Source organism: Ictidomys tridecemlineatus, chromosome 4, assembly GCF_052094955.1.
Source record: "Ictidomys tridecemlineatus isolate mIctTri1 chromosome 4, mIctTri1.hap1, whole genome shotgun sequence".
NCBI classification, from domain to species: Eukaryota; Metazoa; Chordata; class Mammalia; order Rodentia; family Sciuridae; genus Ictidomys; species Ictidomys tridecemlineatus.
Genome location: NC_135480.1, coordinates 1,261,157 through 1,276,934, shown reverse-complemented (window position 1 = coordinate 1,276,934; position 15,778 = coordinate 1,261,157). Strand labels below are relative to the sequence as shown.

The 15,778-nt window shown below is 53.5% G+C and overlaps 1 protein-coding gene across 1 annotated transcript; it reads left to right on the top strand.

Moving 5' to 3' along the window:
- The first annotated feature begins 14,101 nt into the window (after positions 1-14,101).
- On the top strand, positions 14,102-14,935 carry LOC144377462 (uncharacterized). The gene has a single exon (XM_078048867.1). It carries the CDS (start codon positions 14,102-14,104, stop codon positions 14,933-14,935), a length of 834 nt encoding a protein of 277 aa, XP_077904993.1.
- Positions 14,936-15,778: the final 843 nt, after the last annotated feature.

Here is a 15,778-nt window from a genome sequence, read left to right as displayed (position 1 = left end):
ATGGCATGGACAAGGAAAAGGCCAAATTTAGAAACCTACGGACATGGCTAGTACATGCAGTCAATGGGAAAGCAGGAAAAGAATACAGCAGGAGAGAACGCGCCCTGAGGAAACACCTTGCACACAGGAGGAAGTGACCAGGTGCCTGACCCCCGGCAGGTACATAAAGCCCTGGCTCAGGAGACCCCACACCTCACTCCTCCCTCTCCACCTGCTGCTCTCACCTCCTCCACCCTCCACCTCCAGAACCATGACCTGCTGTGGCTGCTCAGGGGGCTGTGGCTCCAGCTGTGGGGGCTGTGGCTCCAGCTGCTGCAAGCCCGTGTGCTGCTGCAAGCCCATGTGCTGCTGTGTGCCAGCCTGTTCCTGCTCCAGCTGTGGCTCCTGTGGGAGCTGCAAGGGGGGCTGTAGCTCCTGTGGAGGCTGCAAGTCCAGCTGCCATCAGTCCAGCTGCTGCAAGCCCTGCTGCTGCCAGGATAGCTGCTGCAAGTCCAGCTGCTGCAAGCCCTGCTGCTGCCAGGACAGCTGCTGCCAGTCCAGCTGCTGCAAGCCCTGCTGTTGCCAGTCCAGCTGTTGCAAGTCCAGCTGCTGCAAGCCCTGCTGCTGCCAGGACAGCTGCTGCAAGCCCTGTTGTTGCCAGTTCAGCTGCTGCAAGCCCTGCTGCTGCCAGGACAGCTGCTGCAAGCCCTGCTGCTCCTCAGGCTGTGGGTCCTCCTGCTGCCAGTCCAGCTGCTGCGTCCCCATTTGCTGTCAGTGCAAGATCTAAATCTCTGACTTCAGGCCTCCGGGTTTCTCAGTGTCTGGTGAAACCGTTTCTTGTCTCTGGTCAGCTCCTGTCCACTGGCCTCCCTGAGTTGACTACAACCTCTCCTGCCTTTCATCCCCTGCTCTCACCGCCCTCTCTGGTGGGCTCTGTCTCCACTTTTTCCCTCTAGAGAAGCATGTTTCTAGGTGCCGGAGAGAGGCCTTCCTCTGGGCACGTGCCTAGCTGACATGACAGCCACAGTGACCATCGCTGCCTCTTTCCGGGCTTCTCAGATGCAGGGTCCCACCCCACAGCCAGGCGAGGTTTCCGGTGCTCACTGAGGATTGTTTTAAACAACTTCTTGACCCTCAGCACCTGGGTCCTCCCAGGCCACTTCCTGCTCCTCTGACTCACTTACCTAAGAGATTTCCTTCCTTCCTGTTGCCTCCAACTTCTCCTGTTTTAAAAAAACAAAATAACAAACGAACTTCCTTTTAATAAAGCCGAAGCTGTGAAAACCAACCGTGTGCTTGGTGCAGTGCCTTCTTTCCCACCTCCTCCCTCAAGTGGCTAATCAGCAGCTCTAGGTGCGGGTAGGGGTCCATTCCAGGGGGCCTGGGGCTTTCACATAGAGTGACGCCCAGCACTTCCATCTTCCCGAGGCCCCATACACCTTCCCCGTCTCTGCTTGCAGGGTGCAGGCTCAGTGGGGCGGGTTGGCCTCCAGAACCAGCCAGGAAGGGTGCTGAACGCTGATCACTGACAGTCCATGGAGTGGGACTTTGTGTGCATGAATAACCAAGTAGCAACTTCCTCTTCCCACTCTCCTCTCTAGTCCCAGTACAGAAATGCTGGTCCTTGGAAAGACAGGGCCCTCGGAGGGTCCCAGAGCAGGCTAGGGTCAGGGGACAAGAGGAGAAAAGCCCCAGGCATGCCCACTCCCTCTGGCCACAGGTCCACATTTGGCAGATGCAAACTGAGTGTTTTAGGATGATAACAGACGAGGGCTCTCATCGGCAAAGGTCTGCAGACACTTAGGGGGTGCCCCTGGCCGCCAAAAGACTAACGTCCCGCAGGAGAGGGAAGCTGAGCACAGCACATTCTGGGGAGCCTCAGGAACGTAAAACTGCCCTGTGCCGCTGTGCCACCCAGCTGGCCTCCTTGCCACACAGCCAGCTGCTCTGGGCTGCAGCACACACTGGTCCAGAAGCAGCAGGTCACCTCTGGGTGGGCGGAGGTGGCTGAGGAGCCTGCCCGCCAGCAGAGCGAGGAGGGAGAGACTGGAAGCCCACCATAGGAGAGGCGTGGCCGGGCAGGGCTCCCAGCCACACTGGCATCCAACCCAAGTAATGCCGACCATGCAGGGACCTGGAACGCCACTCCAGAGCCAGGACTCCCAAGATGAGAGAGAGGAGCTGGGGGAGAAATAGGCGGGAACAGAGAGCAGAGGCTGGTGTCTCCACCACAGGGGGGCGGGGGCAAGCACCCTCCAGGTCCTCTGGGAGAACGTGGTGACTCCACTTGGCAGTGCCGGGAGGCTCAAGATGCCGGAAGGATCTCAGTGCCGGGGAGCACTGCTGTGCCCTGGACATGGCACCTGCCACCTCCCCACATAAAACAGGCTCGGGTGGCCCCTGCAGCAATGACGAGCGAGCCCCAGAGAGCCAGCAGCCGGGGACAGAGTTCCCCATGTCCTGCCCACTGTCAGTGTCTGCAGAGACAAAGGGACTTCCAACCCCCAATTCCAAGGAACCTCAGAAGAGGACCAGGGCTCCCCGGGAATGTTCAGGATGAACTGAGGCCCCTGGAGCAGGGAGCTTTCCACAGCGCCTCGCATCCCCCCAGAGACCTGCCTCCCAGGTCAGAACGTCGGCCTGCAGTGTCCACCAAGCTCCCGCCCAGGGACACGTGGTCCAACACTCAGAAGCAGGAGAACACCAAGTGAGGACACAGCACTCCAGGGAAGCTCAGAGAGAGGGGACAGGCCACCTGCAAAGAGTGCAAGAAGGCCGGGCGTGGGGCACACACTTGTAGTCCCAGCACCTAGGGAGGCTAAGGCAGGAGGATCGTGAGTTCAAAGCCAGCCTCAGGAACTCAGTGAGACCCTAAGCAACTTAGAGACACTCTGTCACAAAATAAAATATAATAAGAGCTGGGGATGGGGCTCAGTGGTTAAGACCCCTGCATTCAACCCTCAGTACCAAAAAATAAACAAACAAGTGGGAGAAACAGCAGAGCCAACACACCCAGTGAATCCTAGGAGCCGACAAGGTTAGGGATGCAGCAGAAAGCACCAACCAGGATGGCAGACTTAAACACACGCATTTCAGAAGTTATACCTAAAGTAAATGGGCAAAGTGCTCTGTTTTAAGAGAGCTAGATTAGGGGTGTTTTTTTTTTTAATTTATCTATATGCAAACTCAAAAGCTGCACCTAAAATATAAGGATACAAAAAGTTAAAAACAAACAGATGGAAAAATATATAACTTGCAAAAAAGCTGTATCAACAGTAGGCAAAATAGAAATGAAGGCCAAGCTGGGTATGGTGGCACTCACCTGAAATCCAGTGGCTCGGGAGGCTGAGGCAGGAGGATGGCAGCTCAAAGCCAGCCTCAGCAACTTAGCGAGGCCCTAAGCAACTTAATAAGACCCTGTTTCAAAATAAAAAATAAAATTGCTGGGGATGGGGCTCAGTGGTTAAATACCCCTGGATTCTATCCCCAGTACCCAAAACGTGGCCAAAAAAATTTTTTTTGAGAAACAAAGAGGATCACTTAAATAAGCCAGGAAGCTCTAGTTGTGTGGATTTTATGTACATAACAAAATAGCCTCAGAATACATAGAGCAAACCATGACAAACCACAGCAGGGAGAGAACAAGAATAGAACAGCGGAGTTTAATGTTCCCACCTCGGTGATTTGAATACCAACAGACAAAATAGCAGCGCAGGTCTCGAGATCTGAACTCAGAATCCACACGCAGATCCAAAATGACTTACAGAAAGTGTCCCGTCACAGCTCTGCAACACGCATTCTTTCTAAGCTCACAGAATATGCACAGAGGTTAATGGAGGCTAGCCAAGAAGACCCGGCCATGAGAAAGGCTGACACCAGGTGCAGCATGCTTGACCTCTGCACTGGAAACAAATACCACAAAGTGACCAAGTCGAGGAGCCCAAGGGCTTTGGTATGTACAGCGCCTTTCAATGATCAGCTGCTGAGAAGAAGGAGCCAAAGGTGTTGGGCGACATGCAGACTCCCATCTGCTCTTCCACACTGGACAAGGTGGGAAGGAAAGACTTCTGCTTGTTTTCTACATAGGTGTGTCGGTCAGCCGTCCCCTACTATGACAAAATGCCCGAGATGATCGACTTTCTTCTTTGCAGAGCTGGAGAGCACACTGAGGGAGACCAGGGCAAGATGGTGAGTGAGGAGGTCGGGGCAGGGCCCGAGCAAGGAGCATGGAGAGGGTCTCCTGAGGTCAACTTCCTGCTTGACAAAAGTGCCCATGGACATAAGCCAGGGACCCACTCAGACAGACACTCTGTCCTCGTGCCCCTAAGCAGGGATCCAATAGAAAAACTAGAGCACATACGGGGACAGAGAGGGCACCAATCGGTAACAGTGAGGAGACCAGGGACAGGGGAGGGGGTAAGGAAAGGAGGGAATTCCAGCCATCATAAAAAGATTAGGCAAAAACTCCCCTCCAGACTCGTGGCTCTGGGGACGCTCCCGGGTGGAGAAGTCTGTCTCTGTTGCTTTTTCAATAAACCAGCTGCTGGCTTGCTGCCTCTGTGTCCTGTTCTCCGATTCTTTGCTGAACAGAGACAATGAACTCCGTACCCGCAGACGTAACAAAACTCGATGCCTGGAGTGTTTTAGCAAGTGCTCTCCCTCCGGGTTACCTCCCAGCCCCTGGAGGCCATCAAGGGGCTTATGGGCCTGTGGCAGCACAGTACATGAGGGCGGGTGGGCATGGCCAAGGAGGCTCTTTACCTCCTGATCACCTAGAGCACAGAGCCGAGCAGGGTGGGTCCTAACAGTCCTTCAGTGCACACCACCAGTGACCCGGCCTCCTCCAGGAACCTCCTGGGGTCCCTCCACCCCCAGTGCACCACAGGCTGGCCCCATGCCTTCAGCTCAAGAGCCTTTGTGCAGGTTCAAGATCCAGATGAACCCTGAGCACAGGGTCTACCCAATACTTGCAAAAGGATCTGTCTTACTTGTGCCACACAACGCATGAACATCCAAACACGTGTGTGTGCTGAGAACTGGGGGACCTCGGTCCCCACGGAACAAATCCTGCCTAGACAGCACTTCTACTCACCTGCTTCGCAGGCACCATCATCCCCACCCACGGGCACAGACGGCCCACTTCCACAGTTACCTACACGTGTGCCCTAGTCAAGGCAAACATGGGTCTTCCCAGCACACACGCTCAGTCACCCTCACAGTGGGTACACGCCACGAGGGACTCCTTGTCCTTCACATCTGGGCGGGTGTTTCCCGAGGTCAAAACCCATGCACACGCTCAGCCTCAGCCCCGCCGTGTGGGTTCACCAAGCAGGCTACAGGGGTCGCTCTGTCTGGGACAGGGACAAACATCTTGTGCCCCTCCCTTGGCTCTCATGGGAGAGAAGGCGGAAGACCCCCCAGTGTCCTTGTTGCCGTTTCAGAGTAGCCTCTTCCCCTCCCTCATCCTCCGCTGGGTCGTCCTGTCTTCTCTGGTGGTTTGAAGGAGTTCCACACGGTCTAGACGTTGACCCATCCATGATTAGAAACAGAGCAAACACTTCCTCCTCCTTCACCGACAGCTCTTTATGTATTCACTTCATTTTTGGACTCAGATGGAACCCAGGGGTGCTTTTCATGATGTTACTGAGACAGGGTCTCACTAAGTTGCCCAGGCTGGCCTTGATCTTGTGATCCTGCTGCCTCAGCCTCCCAAGTTTTGGGTACTATTGGGTGTGGCCCGACACCTGGCTGTCCACCATGTTTTCATGTCTCTGGCTGGGGGTGCTGAAGCATATATCTGCAGCTTGCATGTGATTAAATCCAGGGGTTTTTTTTTCTAATTATTGTTTAGGCTCTGAGGATTGTGTTTAAGAATTTCTTTCCTAGCCCTCTTTTTTTAGATCTCTCACATTCGCTTTCAGATTTTAAATTCATCTGGATTTTAAAGGCTGTAAGGTAGGCAGCTAATTTTAATTTCATGCCTAGGATGAGCTATCTTCCTTATTTGTTAAAACATAAAGTTCCAAACCATGGGGCCTTCTTTGGGCTGCTCTTCCGTACTTTCATCTCTTTACCTGTTCATGTGCTAGTAGCAAGCTTTCTGATTGGCCAAGACTTTACTGCACCTTCACATCTGGCAGAGCACCCCTGTTGCTCACTAATCCTTCTTATCTCAGAAATTCACAAGTTTTTTTAAAATATTTTTTTAGTTGCCGATGGGCCTTTATTTTTATTTGTATGTGGTGCTGAGAATTGAACCCAGTGCCTTATGCAAGCTAGGCAAGCGCTCTACCACTGAGCCACAACCAGCCCAGAAATTCACAAATTTTACACATAAATTTCGATCTGTGGGAGAAATTCTAGAATCAAATCCCTCTGAAGTTTCAGTTATGATTAAAACCATTCAATACGTGGATCAATATAAAGAAACTAAACTTCTTATGATGTCAAGACTTCCCACCATGAACATGGTATTCTTTCCATTTAGCCAGTTCTCCCTTTAGGCTCCTTCTTTAAAAATCATTTTCACATTTTCTGCAGATGTCTCAGACATTCTTTATAGACCAACTCTTAGGTACAAGACTCTGTGGATCTTTTAAATAACCCTTATTTTCCATTAGGAATTCTACACTGGGTTCTTCTCTGGGGTCTGGGGCGTTAGAAATGGAACCCAGGGTCTCAAACATGCTGGGCAACTGCTCTGCCACAGAACCACCCCCAGGGTTCGTTATTTATGGTGAGGAGAAATGCTCTGTGCTATAAAAATGATTGCGCTCTCACCCCAGAATAAGCGGGAGACATGCCCAGGGGTCAAAGTCAAGAACAAAGCTGATGAGCAGTGTGAACTGATCCCACAGTCCTGCTGACAATGGCAAACCTGAGCTGAGCCAAACTCAGAGACTCACCCCAGGCCGGGCGCAGCGGTGCACACCCGTAACCCCAGCAGCTCAGGAGGCTGAGGCAGGAGGATCGCGAGTTCACAGCCAGCCTCAGCAAAAGCGAGGCAATAAGCAACCCAGTGAGACCCCGTCTCTAAATAAACTACAACATAGGGCTGGGGATGTGGCTCAGTGGTTGAGTGCCCCTGAGTTCAGTCCCCGGTACCAAAATAAAAAAGTCTTACCCCAGAGACCACAGAGTGAGGATCCATGGCCCCTGGTAAACCAGCACTTTTACCTGCAGGGAAAAGGTGAGCTGGAAAATGTCCAAAACCCAGCAAAGGAAACCTGGCTGCCTCTGCCTCTGCCTCTCTCCTGGGGGACATGTCCCCAGGAACTCATGCCTGACCTGCATCAGACGGAGTGACGTCCCTGCTGACATAGGGACACAGGACCCCCAGGAGTGGTCCCAGTCGGGAGGCTAGATGAGTCCCCTCGAGGACGGCTCCCCGCACCCAGACTTCATGGGACGGTTTCCAGGGTTCAAGCACTAAGGCACTTGAGGCCATAACCCCAAGTCAGACACCACAGGGAGCAGCAACCACCGGGGAGAGCAGCCAGCAAATGTCCACAGGGACAGAATGCACTCGAGGTGCGTGAGCCTCCCAACCTGGAACAGGTTCTCAATGCTTCATGTACCAGACCAGCGCATCGGGGAGAGGACAGAGCAGGACTGAAAATTGAAACCTCAATGCCGTCACCCAAGCAGCTTCAGCAGGAGCAAGACCAGGTGAGGGGGTGGGTAGACCCCAAGAAAAGGCCCAGGTGGCCCTGAGAGACCAAGGCGGCACTGAGAAGGTGCCTGCAGATGCAGCAGGCAGCCCTGCCTGAGGCTAAGAAGGCTAAACCAGACACTAGTGACCAGCCGCTCCGCGCTAGGCTCAGTCCCCAGAGAACCGAAGCTCTGTCCTCATGAACACCAGTGCACACGCCGGCAGCAGCCTTCTCCACACCAGCCAGCTGGAAGTGACCAACTGTCCATCAGCTGCCAAGCAGCCAGCGTGACAGAGGTCTAAACCAGGGAGGAGAGCACTGCCGGGCACTGTCACACGCGTGAACCTCATCATGGGCAGTGCAGGAGCCAGTCACAAGAGACCACATGTCACATGACCTGCTGACACAAAGGCTCAGAGATGAGCAGCCGGGTCAGGGCCGGGGTTCTAAGATTGACCGTGGGGACGGCTGCACAGTCTGATACACTAAAGCCACTCCACTGCACGCGTCAGACAGGCGGACTGTACAACCTGCGAGTTTATCTCAATAAATGTGTTTTTTTTTTTTTAAAGACACAGAATACACAGAAGCTATTCTAAAATAAGGGGAGGGGAATGAGGTGGGGGGCCTGGGGGTCCATCAAAATGAAAGAAAGATCGCAGGCCAGAGGGGGAGGGAGGAGGTGTGGGAGAAGGGAAGAACAGTGGACTGGAACTGACCTGTGTCCTCTGTGCACGTGAACACAGTACTGGGAGCCCCGCCACAGTGTGCATCCACAAGACACTGATTTTTAAAAAGTGTAAGTAAATAGCAAAAAGATCAGTAGAATAAAAGAAGGAAAGAGGGGGAAAAGGACGGAGGGGAACAGAAGAGACCTCTTAGATGGACTGAATTCAAGCCAATCATATTCCATGCACTTATGACTATGTCAGAATGAATCCTGATGTTGCGTGTAGCTAATACGAACCCATTAAAATGGGGGCAGACAGACCCAGGAACACAGAGTGGTAGCTTTGACACCTCAGAGCAGAGGGTGCTCAGGAGAGGTGAGCACAGCAAGACTCCCCCACAGCAGAGGGTTCCCGAGCCCCAGATTCAGTTGGCAGATGCAGCGGAAGAATCCAACACACACGAGCCCTCAGAGCGATCCAGGAGGGCACCGTGTCTCCAGGGGCCAGACCCACTGACCCACACGCAGAAGCACTGGAGCAGAATGAGCAGGGCACAGCTGCCAGCTCTGCAGCATGCCCTCTGAGCAGAGCCCCCTCCAGGGAAGGCCCGAGGGCTGCCTTCCTGCAGAACTGCAGGTGCCTCCTCAGAGCCAGGAGACTCGGAGGAAGGGAAGGGCCCTGGAGAAACAGGAGGATGCTTGGAGTGACTGGCCAGCACGTGGGTGAGCTTGCCAGCAGTGACCACGCAGATGGGCAGCAGTGAGCATGTGGGGTGGAAGAACAAGAGGAGGCCAAGCTGGAAAACCACCCCACCTAACGCAAGGGCTGGGCAGGTCCAGAGCAGCCTGGCCATGTGCTGCTCAGCAAGAGGACGCCAAGTTCCGGGCCACCTGGACAGCTTAGTGAGCCCTGCCTCAAAATGAAAATAAGAGGAAGAAATAGAGTTAGGGATGTACTCAGTGCTACAGTGTCCTGGGTTCAGTCCCCAGTACCAAAAAAAAAGCATATGAAATTCCAGGGGCTGTCGCTAAACAGGGAAACACAGGGATTAAGATGTAGCTCAGAGGAATGAGGCACCTGTTCATGTCCCCAGGGGTCCATCCCTCGCTCTGCAAAACAAAAAGGAGATTGGGAACATAGTCTGCAACCCTAAGTGAGTCAAAGGAAAACAGAAATGAATTTTGAAAGCTCCATGTAAGAGAAGGGAGAGGAAATGTAAAAATAGAAGAGTCAAATGGGAAGGGCAGTAAGAGCAAGTCACAAGGAAACTCAGAGGGTGGAGAACAGACACCCCAAGGATGGGCCACTCTAGAGCAGCGTCCACATGGACAGGGCTCAGGAAGAGCGGGAAGCTGGGGTTACACCACCAGCTCCTAGGGAGGGAGGCACCTGCACCCTGCAGAGTGTCCGGAGGAGCCAGCAGCACTACAGGCATCCACACAGGAGGACCGTCCAGCCAGGAGGCCTAAACGGAGGCTCCTCAAGTTCCACTAAGAAAAACCTGTAGGAATGACAAGGTTTAAATCCAGAACCACAGGAGCAGGGTTTGCTTTTGTGGTTGTTGTTTGGTTTAAATGTTTTTTATGTAGATGGACACATGCCTTTATTTTATTTTTATGTGGTGCTGAGGAGCAAACCCAGTGCCCAGGCAACTACTCTACCAACTAAGCTATGGCCCCAGCCCCAGGGGCAGTTTTAATACATTTACTATCTTTCCATTGATGAAAGCCAACAGCAGCTTGGCACTGCAGGCAGACACGGAGGGTCCCTGGAGACCTCGGCACACACACAGGGTATGGACCTCAGTGGGCCACCTGCAAACAGCCCCTGGGGCCAGCCACCTGGACAGCCGAATAATACTGAAAACAGTGCATGTCAAAACCAGGTTACCCCCTCGGCTCAGGAAGGTTCCTGCGAGTTGGCTGTACAGAAACAGACTAGAAGTTCCTGAGCCAAGTCTGTGTTGAGAACGTGGGGAAGGGACAACAGAAAAGAAGAGAAAAGGCATGGGTCGCTAAAGGTAGGAGCAGAATAGACAAAACAGTGTGTAAAACGCATAGTAGGGAGAACCAACAGAGAAAACCTGGTCTTGGAAAAGACTGGAAAAAGCAACTTCTGAAAAGCTGGTGAGCAATGGAGAAGGAGGCAACAAGGGCCTAAGATCTGAGCGGAAGGAAGAGGGACAAAAGGACCCGCAGCAGCCCTGAAGAGTGAGAGAGAGGCACAGTGAGGAGCACGGCCAACCCACCTGGGAGAGCAGGCAGGGAGACCGCGGCGACCCTGCGCGCCAGGGACCCAGCGCCTCTCAGCCGCACCGCCAGGGGGCGGTCACCAACGGCTCGGACCAGCCTCCCCAGGCCCAGGGCCGGGGGTGCCGCTCACCGTGCTGCAGCCGTGGGCCGAGCACACAGCCTGGCTGGTGGGGCCATGCAAAGCCAAAACGCGCCAAAGGATAACACATCCCACAAGCCGCAGTGGCGGAGTGCAAGGGCTCCTCACCCCTTAAAACTGTCCCCCAATTCACCACCTGACGAAAGGGAACACGGTCGGGCCATTCGAACGGCTGCAGAAACCATTCAGTCCAGTTCAACGCGGACTCCAGACACAGGAAAAGGGATCTGCACATTAGAAATGAAAGCGACCTCCCTTCGTCTAAGTGGCACTCTCAGCATGTACGACCGACCGGTCCATGTCACCCAACAGCAGAGTGTTAGAGGCATTACCTCCAAAACCAGGAGTCCAGTTGTCCACTACACCATGAAGCCCTGTCCTGATCAGAACAGTGAATCACGAAGACGAAAAGTGAACACATACTTCCAAATTTCACTAAAATGAGTGTCAGCACAGAAAATCTACAGGTGAATCATTGGAATTAAAAATAGAACTTGGCCTCGCTGGGAGGCTAAGGCAGGAGTACCTCGGGTTCAAAGCCAATCTTAGCAAAAGTGAGGCACTAAGCACCTCAGTGAGACCCCGTCTCTAAATAAAATACACAGTAGAGCTGGGATGTGGCTTAGTGGTTGAGTGCCTCTGAATTCAATCCTGAGTACCCCCCCCCCCGCAAAAATAGAACTTGGCAAGGTTGCTGAGAACAAGAAAAATACACAAAAACAATCAACAACAGTTAGAAAACACAATTTTAAAAGGTACCATTTCCAACAGCAACTGGAAAAAAACAACAAGGTGTGTGCGTAACAGTGACTCTAACCAGGAAAGCACTTAATGCAGGAAACATCAGAGTGTAAGTGTAAATACAGCCTGAAACTTTAAAATATGCTGATATGTTTAAAAAGAACATTTTTTTGTATGTATATGGACAACATGCCTTTATTTTACTTGTTTATCTTTATGTGGTGCTAAGGGTTGAACCCAGTGCCTCACACATGCTAGGCAAGTGCTCTGCACTGAGCCCCAGCCCCAGCCCATCATGTTATATGTTTCACATACATGTTCAGTATGTTTAAAATACATATGACATCCACAGATAAGAATTCAAAATCTTAAATATGACAATTCTCCCCAAATTAATCTGCAAGTTCAGCTCAGGTATAATAAACTCTGATAAAGATTCTTCCTGAAACCTGATAAGCTGAATCCACAGATACACCACCCAGGCTGTCCAGGTCACTACAGGCTGTCCTAGTTCAGGCAGCAGGATGCTAGAATAGGGACACTCTAAGAGACCTAGAGCAGACAGAAGCCAGGGGCTTGAAAAGATGGAAGAGGACAGGTCGTGGGAAAACCCACAGATGCGGCCAGATCTGTTATCCACATGGAGAAGATGAGAGATGGAAACCTTGCTTCAAAAAACAAACAAGATTCAATTCTAGGTGGTTTAAACTCCAAACTTACCAGGCAAAAGTGGTGCATGCCTATAATCCAGCTCGAGAGGCTGAAGCAACAGGGTCATAAGTTCAAGGCCAGCCACAGCAACTTAGAGAGACCCTATTTCAAAATGCAGATTGAAAAGGGCTGGGGGGCTGGGATGTGGCTCAAGCGGTAGCACGCTCGCCTAGCATGCGTGCGGCCCAGGTTCGATCCTCAGCACCACATACAAAGACGTTGTGTCTGCCAAAAACTAAAAAATAAATATTAAAATTCTCTCTCTCTCACTAAAAAAAAGAAAAAAAAGAAAAGAAAAAGAAAAGGGCTGGGGATGTGGCTTGGTGACAGAGCACCCTGGGTTCAATCCCCAGCACCACTAAATAAATAAATAAACTCCAAACTTTGAAAGCTTCACACACACACACACACACACACACACACACACACACACACGTCAATCAACTTTTTGTCACTGGGACAAAACACCTGAGAACACTAACGTGAAGGAGGAAAGCTGGCTCCGTTGTCCTGGGAGGTAAGGAACAAGAGGCAAGGAACAAGATCATGGCTGAAGGGTGTGCAGGAGGAGAGCTGCTCGGCTCTTGCAGCCAGGAAAGGGCCAAGAACAAGGCTGAGTTCCCAGAGTAGCACCCCCAGGACCCACTCCCTCCCCTGGGTCCCAGCCCCAGCTTCCCCCACCCCCAGGGGGATTAGGTGAGAGCCCCCATGAATGGACCCACGGATGAGGTCGAGCCTTCAGGATCCAGGCACTGCCCCAAGTCCCCCTCTGCACACCGCTGCCGTGGGGACCAAACCTTCACAGTGAGCCTCTGGGGGACACTTCACAGTCAACCCCCACACACACTTTATTACATTCAGATGAAAACCTGGTAAAAGGGGGAAGGAAGAGGGAGAGGGGTGGAGAAGGAGAAGGAGAGGAGGCCGAAGGCTAGGATGAGCCTGCCATCGTGCCTTATTGGTCAGAATGCAAACGTTCAAAGCACTCAGACCTCCATAGAGTCAGAGCCCAATTCTGTGTGGCCAGAGGATGTGAGGAGGAAACGAAAAGAAATGAAAAGGGACCTAGAAAATGAGATGGCAGCAGTGGCCATCCCCAGGGGTCCAGGTCAAGCCCAGGGTGAGGAGGGAGAGGACAGGCCTGGGGCCTCCTCAGCTCCTCAGCACCGGCTGGAACCCTCACCGTCACCATGGAAAGGCGCTGAGGGGCCAAGGCAGGCGCACCCACTCCAAACGCACTGGGAGCCTCCGCACAAGGCGGTGCTGCTAGAGACAGCGACAGCTCAACCAGAGATCACCTCTGTGAACAGCGCTACAGCCAGAGATCAAGATGGGCCCACAGGCACGTGGAGACCCTTCGCCAGCCATCTCAGGAGAAGCTGGCAGCAGGAGAAAGACCGCGTACCACCCATTACACAAAGGCTGAGCCTGCGAAGTGAATTGAAAGGCCATCCATGCTCAGTAGGAGCGTGAGGCCCTTGGAGTGGTAATTCCAAATCTGAATAAAAACAATCTGGTGTACAAAGGAGGCTTCATCTATGTTGTGATTATTTCCGAAAGTTGGATGTTTTCTATGGCTATATGATACATCATTCTCTGTACCCTTTGCAGATCTAAAACAGAGAAGTTTTTAATCAAATGTGACTCTTCAGGTAACAAAAATGGGCTGCACCCTGGGACCTTCCTTCTGTATGGACACAAAATTGACAAAAGAGCTGGCCCCACTGGGCACCTGACAAGCACTAAACATGGGCCATTCACAAGGGTTGCTGTTAAGAGGGACACGGGATAAAGAGGACCTAAAAATGGCACAAACAGGAACCAGGAAGTGACCAGGTGCCCAGCTTCACACCTGACCCAGGCAGGTACTTAAAGCCCAGGCTCAGGAGGCCCCACACCTCACTCCTCCCTCTCCACCTGCTGCTCTCACCTCCTCCACCCTCCACCTCCAGAACCATGACCTGCTGTGGCTGCTCAGGGGGCTGTGGCTCCAGCTGTGGGGGCTGTGGCTCCAGCTGCTGCAAGCCCGTGTGCTGCTGCAAGCCCATGTGCTGCTGCAAGCCTGTGTGCTGCTGTGTGCCAGCCTGTTCCTGCTCCAGCTGTGGCTCCTGTGGGGGCTGCAAGGGGGGCTGTGGCTCCTGTGGGGGCTGCCAGTCCAGCTGCTGCAAGCCCTGCTGCTGCCAGGACAGCTGCTGCAAGTCCAGCTGTTGCAAGCCCTGTTGCTGCCAGGACAGCTGCTGCAAGTCCAGCTGCTGCAAGCCCTGCTGCTGCCAGGACAGCTGCTGCAAGTCCAGCTGCTGCAAGCCCTGCTGCTGCCAGGACAGCTGCTGCAAGTCCAGCTGCTGCAAGTCCAGCTGCTGCAAGCCCTGCTGCTGCCAGGACAGCTGCTGCAAGTCCAGCTGCTGCAAGCCCTGCTGCTGCCAGGACAGCTGCTGCAAGTCCAGCTGCTGCAAGCCCTGTTGCTGCCAGGATAGCTGCTGCAAGTCCAGCTGCTGCAAGCCCTGCTGCTGCCAGGACAGCTGCTGCAAGCCCTGCTGCTGCCAGTCCAGCTGCTGCAAGCCCTGCTGCTGCCAGGACAGCTGCTGCAAGTCCAGCTGCTGCAAGCCCTGCTGCTGCCAGTCCAGCTGCTGCAAGCCCTGCTGCTGCCAGGACAGCTGCTGCAAGTCCAGCTGCTGCAAGCCCTGCTGCTGCCAGGACAGCTGCTGCAAGCCCTGCTGCTCTTCAGGCTGTGGGTCCTCCTGCTGCCAGTCCAGCTGCTGTGTCCCCGTGTGCTGCCAGTGCAAGATCTGATTTCTGATTTTCAACTTTGCAAGGTTCTTACCAGGTTGGTGCCATTCCTGGTCAGGAGTCAGGGATTCCCGCCCAGGCTTTCCCAGTTATTTCCTGGCACCCTCTGAGCCAGTCTTTTTCTCCACCCACAGTCCTCTCTCCTGTCCTCCCTTGCCAAACATGCACACTTCTCTCTGGACTCCTGCCGAGAAATGCCACAGGCCCTTGTCTCCAAGGAGAATGGCTTCCAGTGCCTCCTCCTCCAACCTCTGCTGACCCTCCTCACCCCTGCAGCCCGTGCCCATCCCCACCCTTCCCCATCACAGGCAGCCTGCAGCAGCAGGCGGTCCTCAGCTGCTTGCTCTACAATCTCTCCGAGTTCAGACCTCTGTCCTTAGACATCTAATAAACCCACTTACCCACACCCACTGTGTGCTCATGTCTATCTTCCCAAGGGCTGGGACATACGGGACCAAAACCTGTGACTGTACTGTGATCTCCACACGCCCTGAACCAGACCAGAGCCCTATAGGTACGGCGTGGCCCTCCATGCACTGTGGCTGTCACCGGCAGGAACACCAGTGACTGCCCAGCCCTGGCCCTCACTGCAGATCCTCCTTCGTGGGGTCGCTGTGGCCTCCTCCGCCAGGTCATCGTGGCCTCCTTCGCACTTCTGTCTTGGCCAGTTCAGGTGTGTCACACACACTAGGCACGGGGGTGGGGGGCTTATCAACAAGAGAAATGATTCCTGAGAGTCCAAGAGGGAGGTGGAGCTGAACCTGTGACTAGGGACGACGGAGGGTGTGCAGTCGGGGGGACAAATCACAGTAGTCCCCAGCTCCCCAGGGAAACTTCTGGTACCCT

Bases quoted from the DNA above. Each gene is read 5' to 3' on its own strand.
- LOC144377462 (XM_078048867.1), top strand. From the start codon at position 14,102: ATGACCTGCTGTGGCTGCTCAGGGGGCTGTGGCTCCAGCTGTGGGGGC.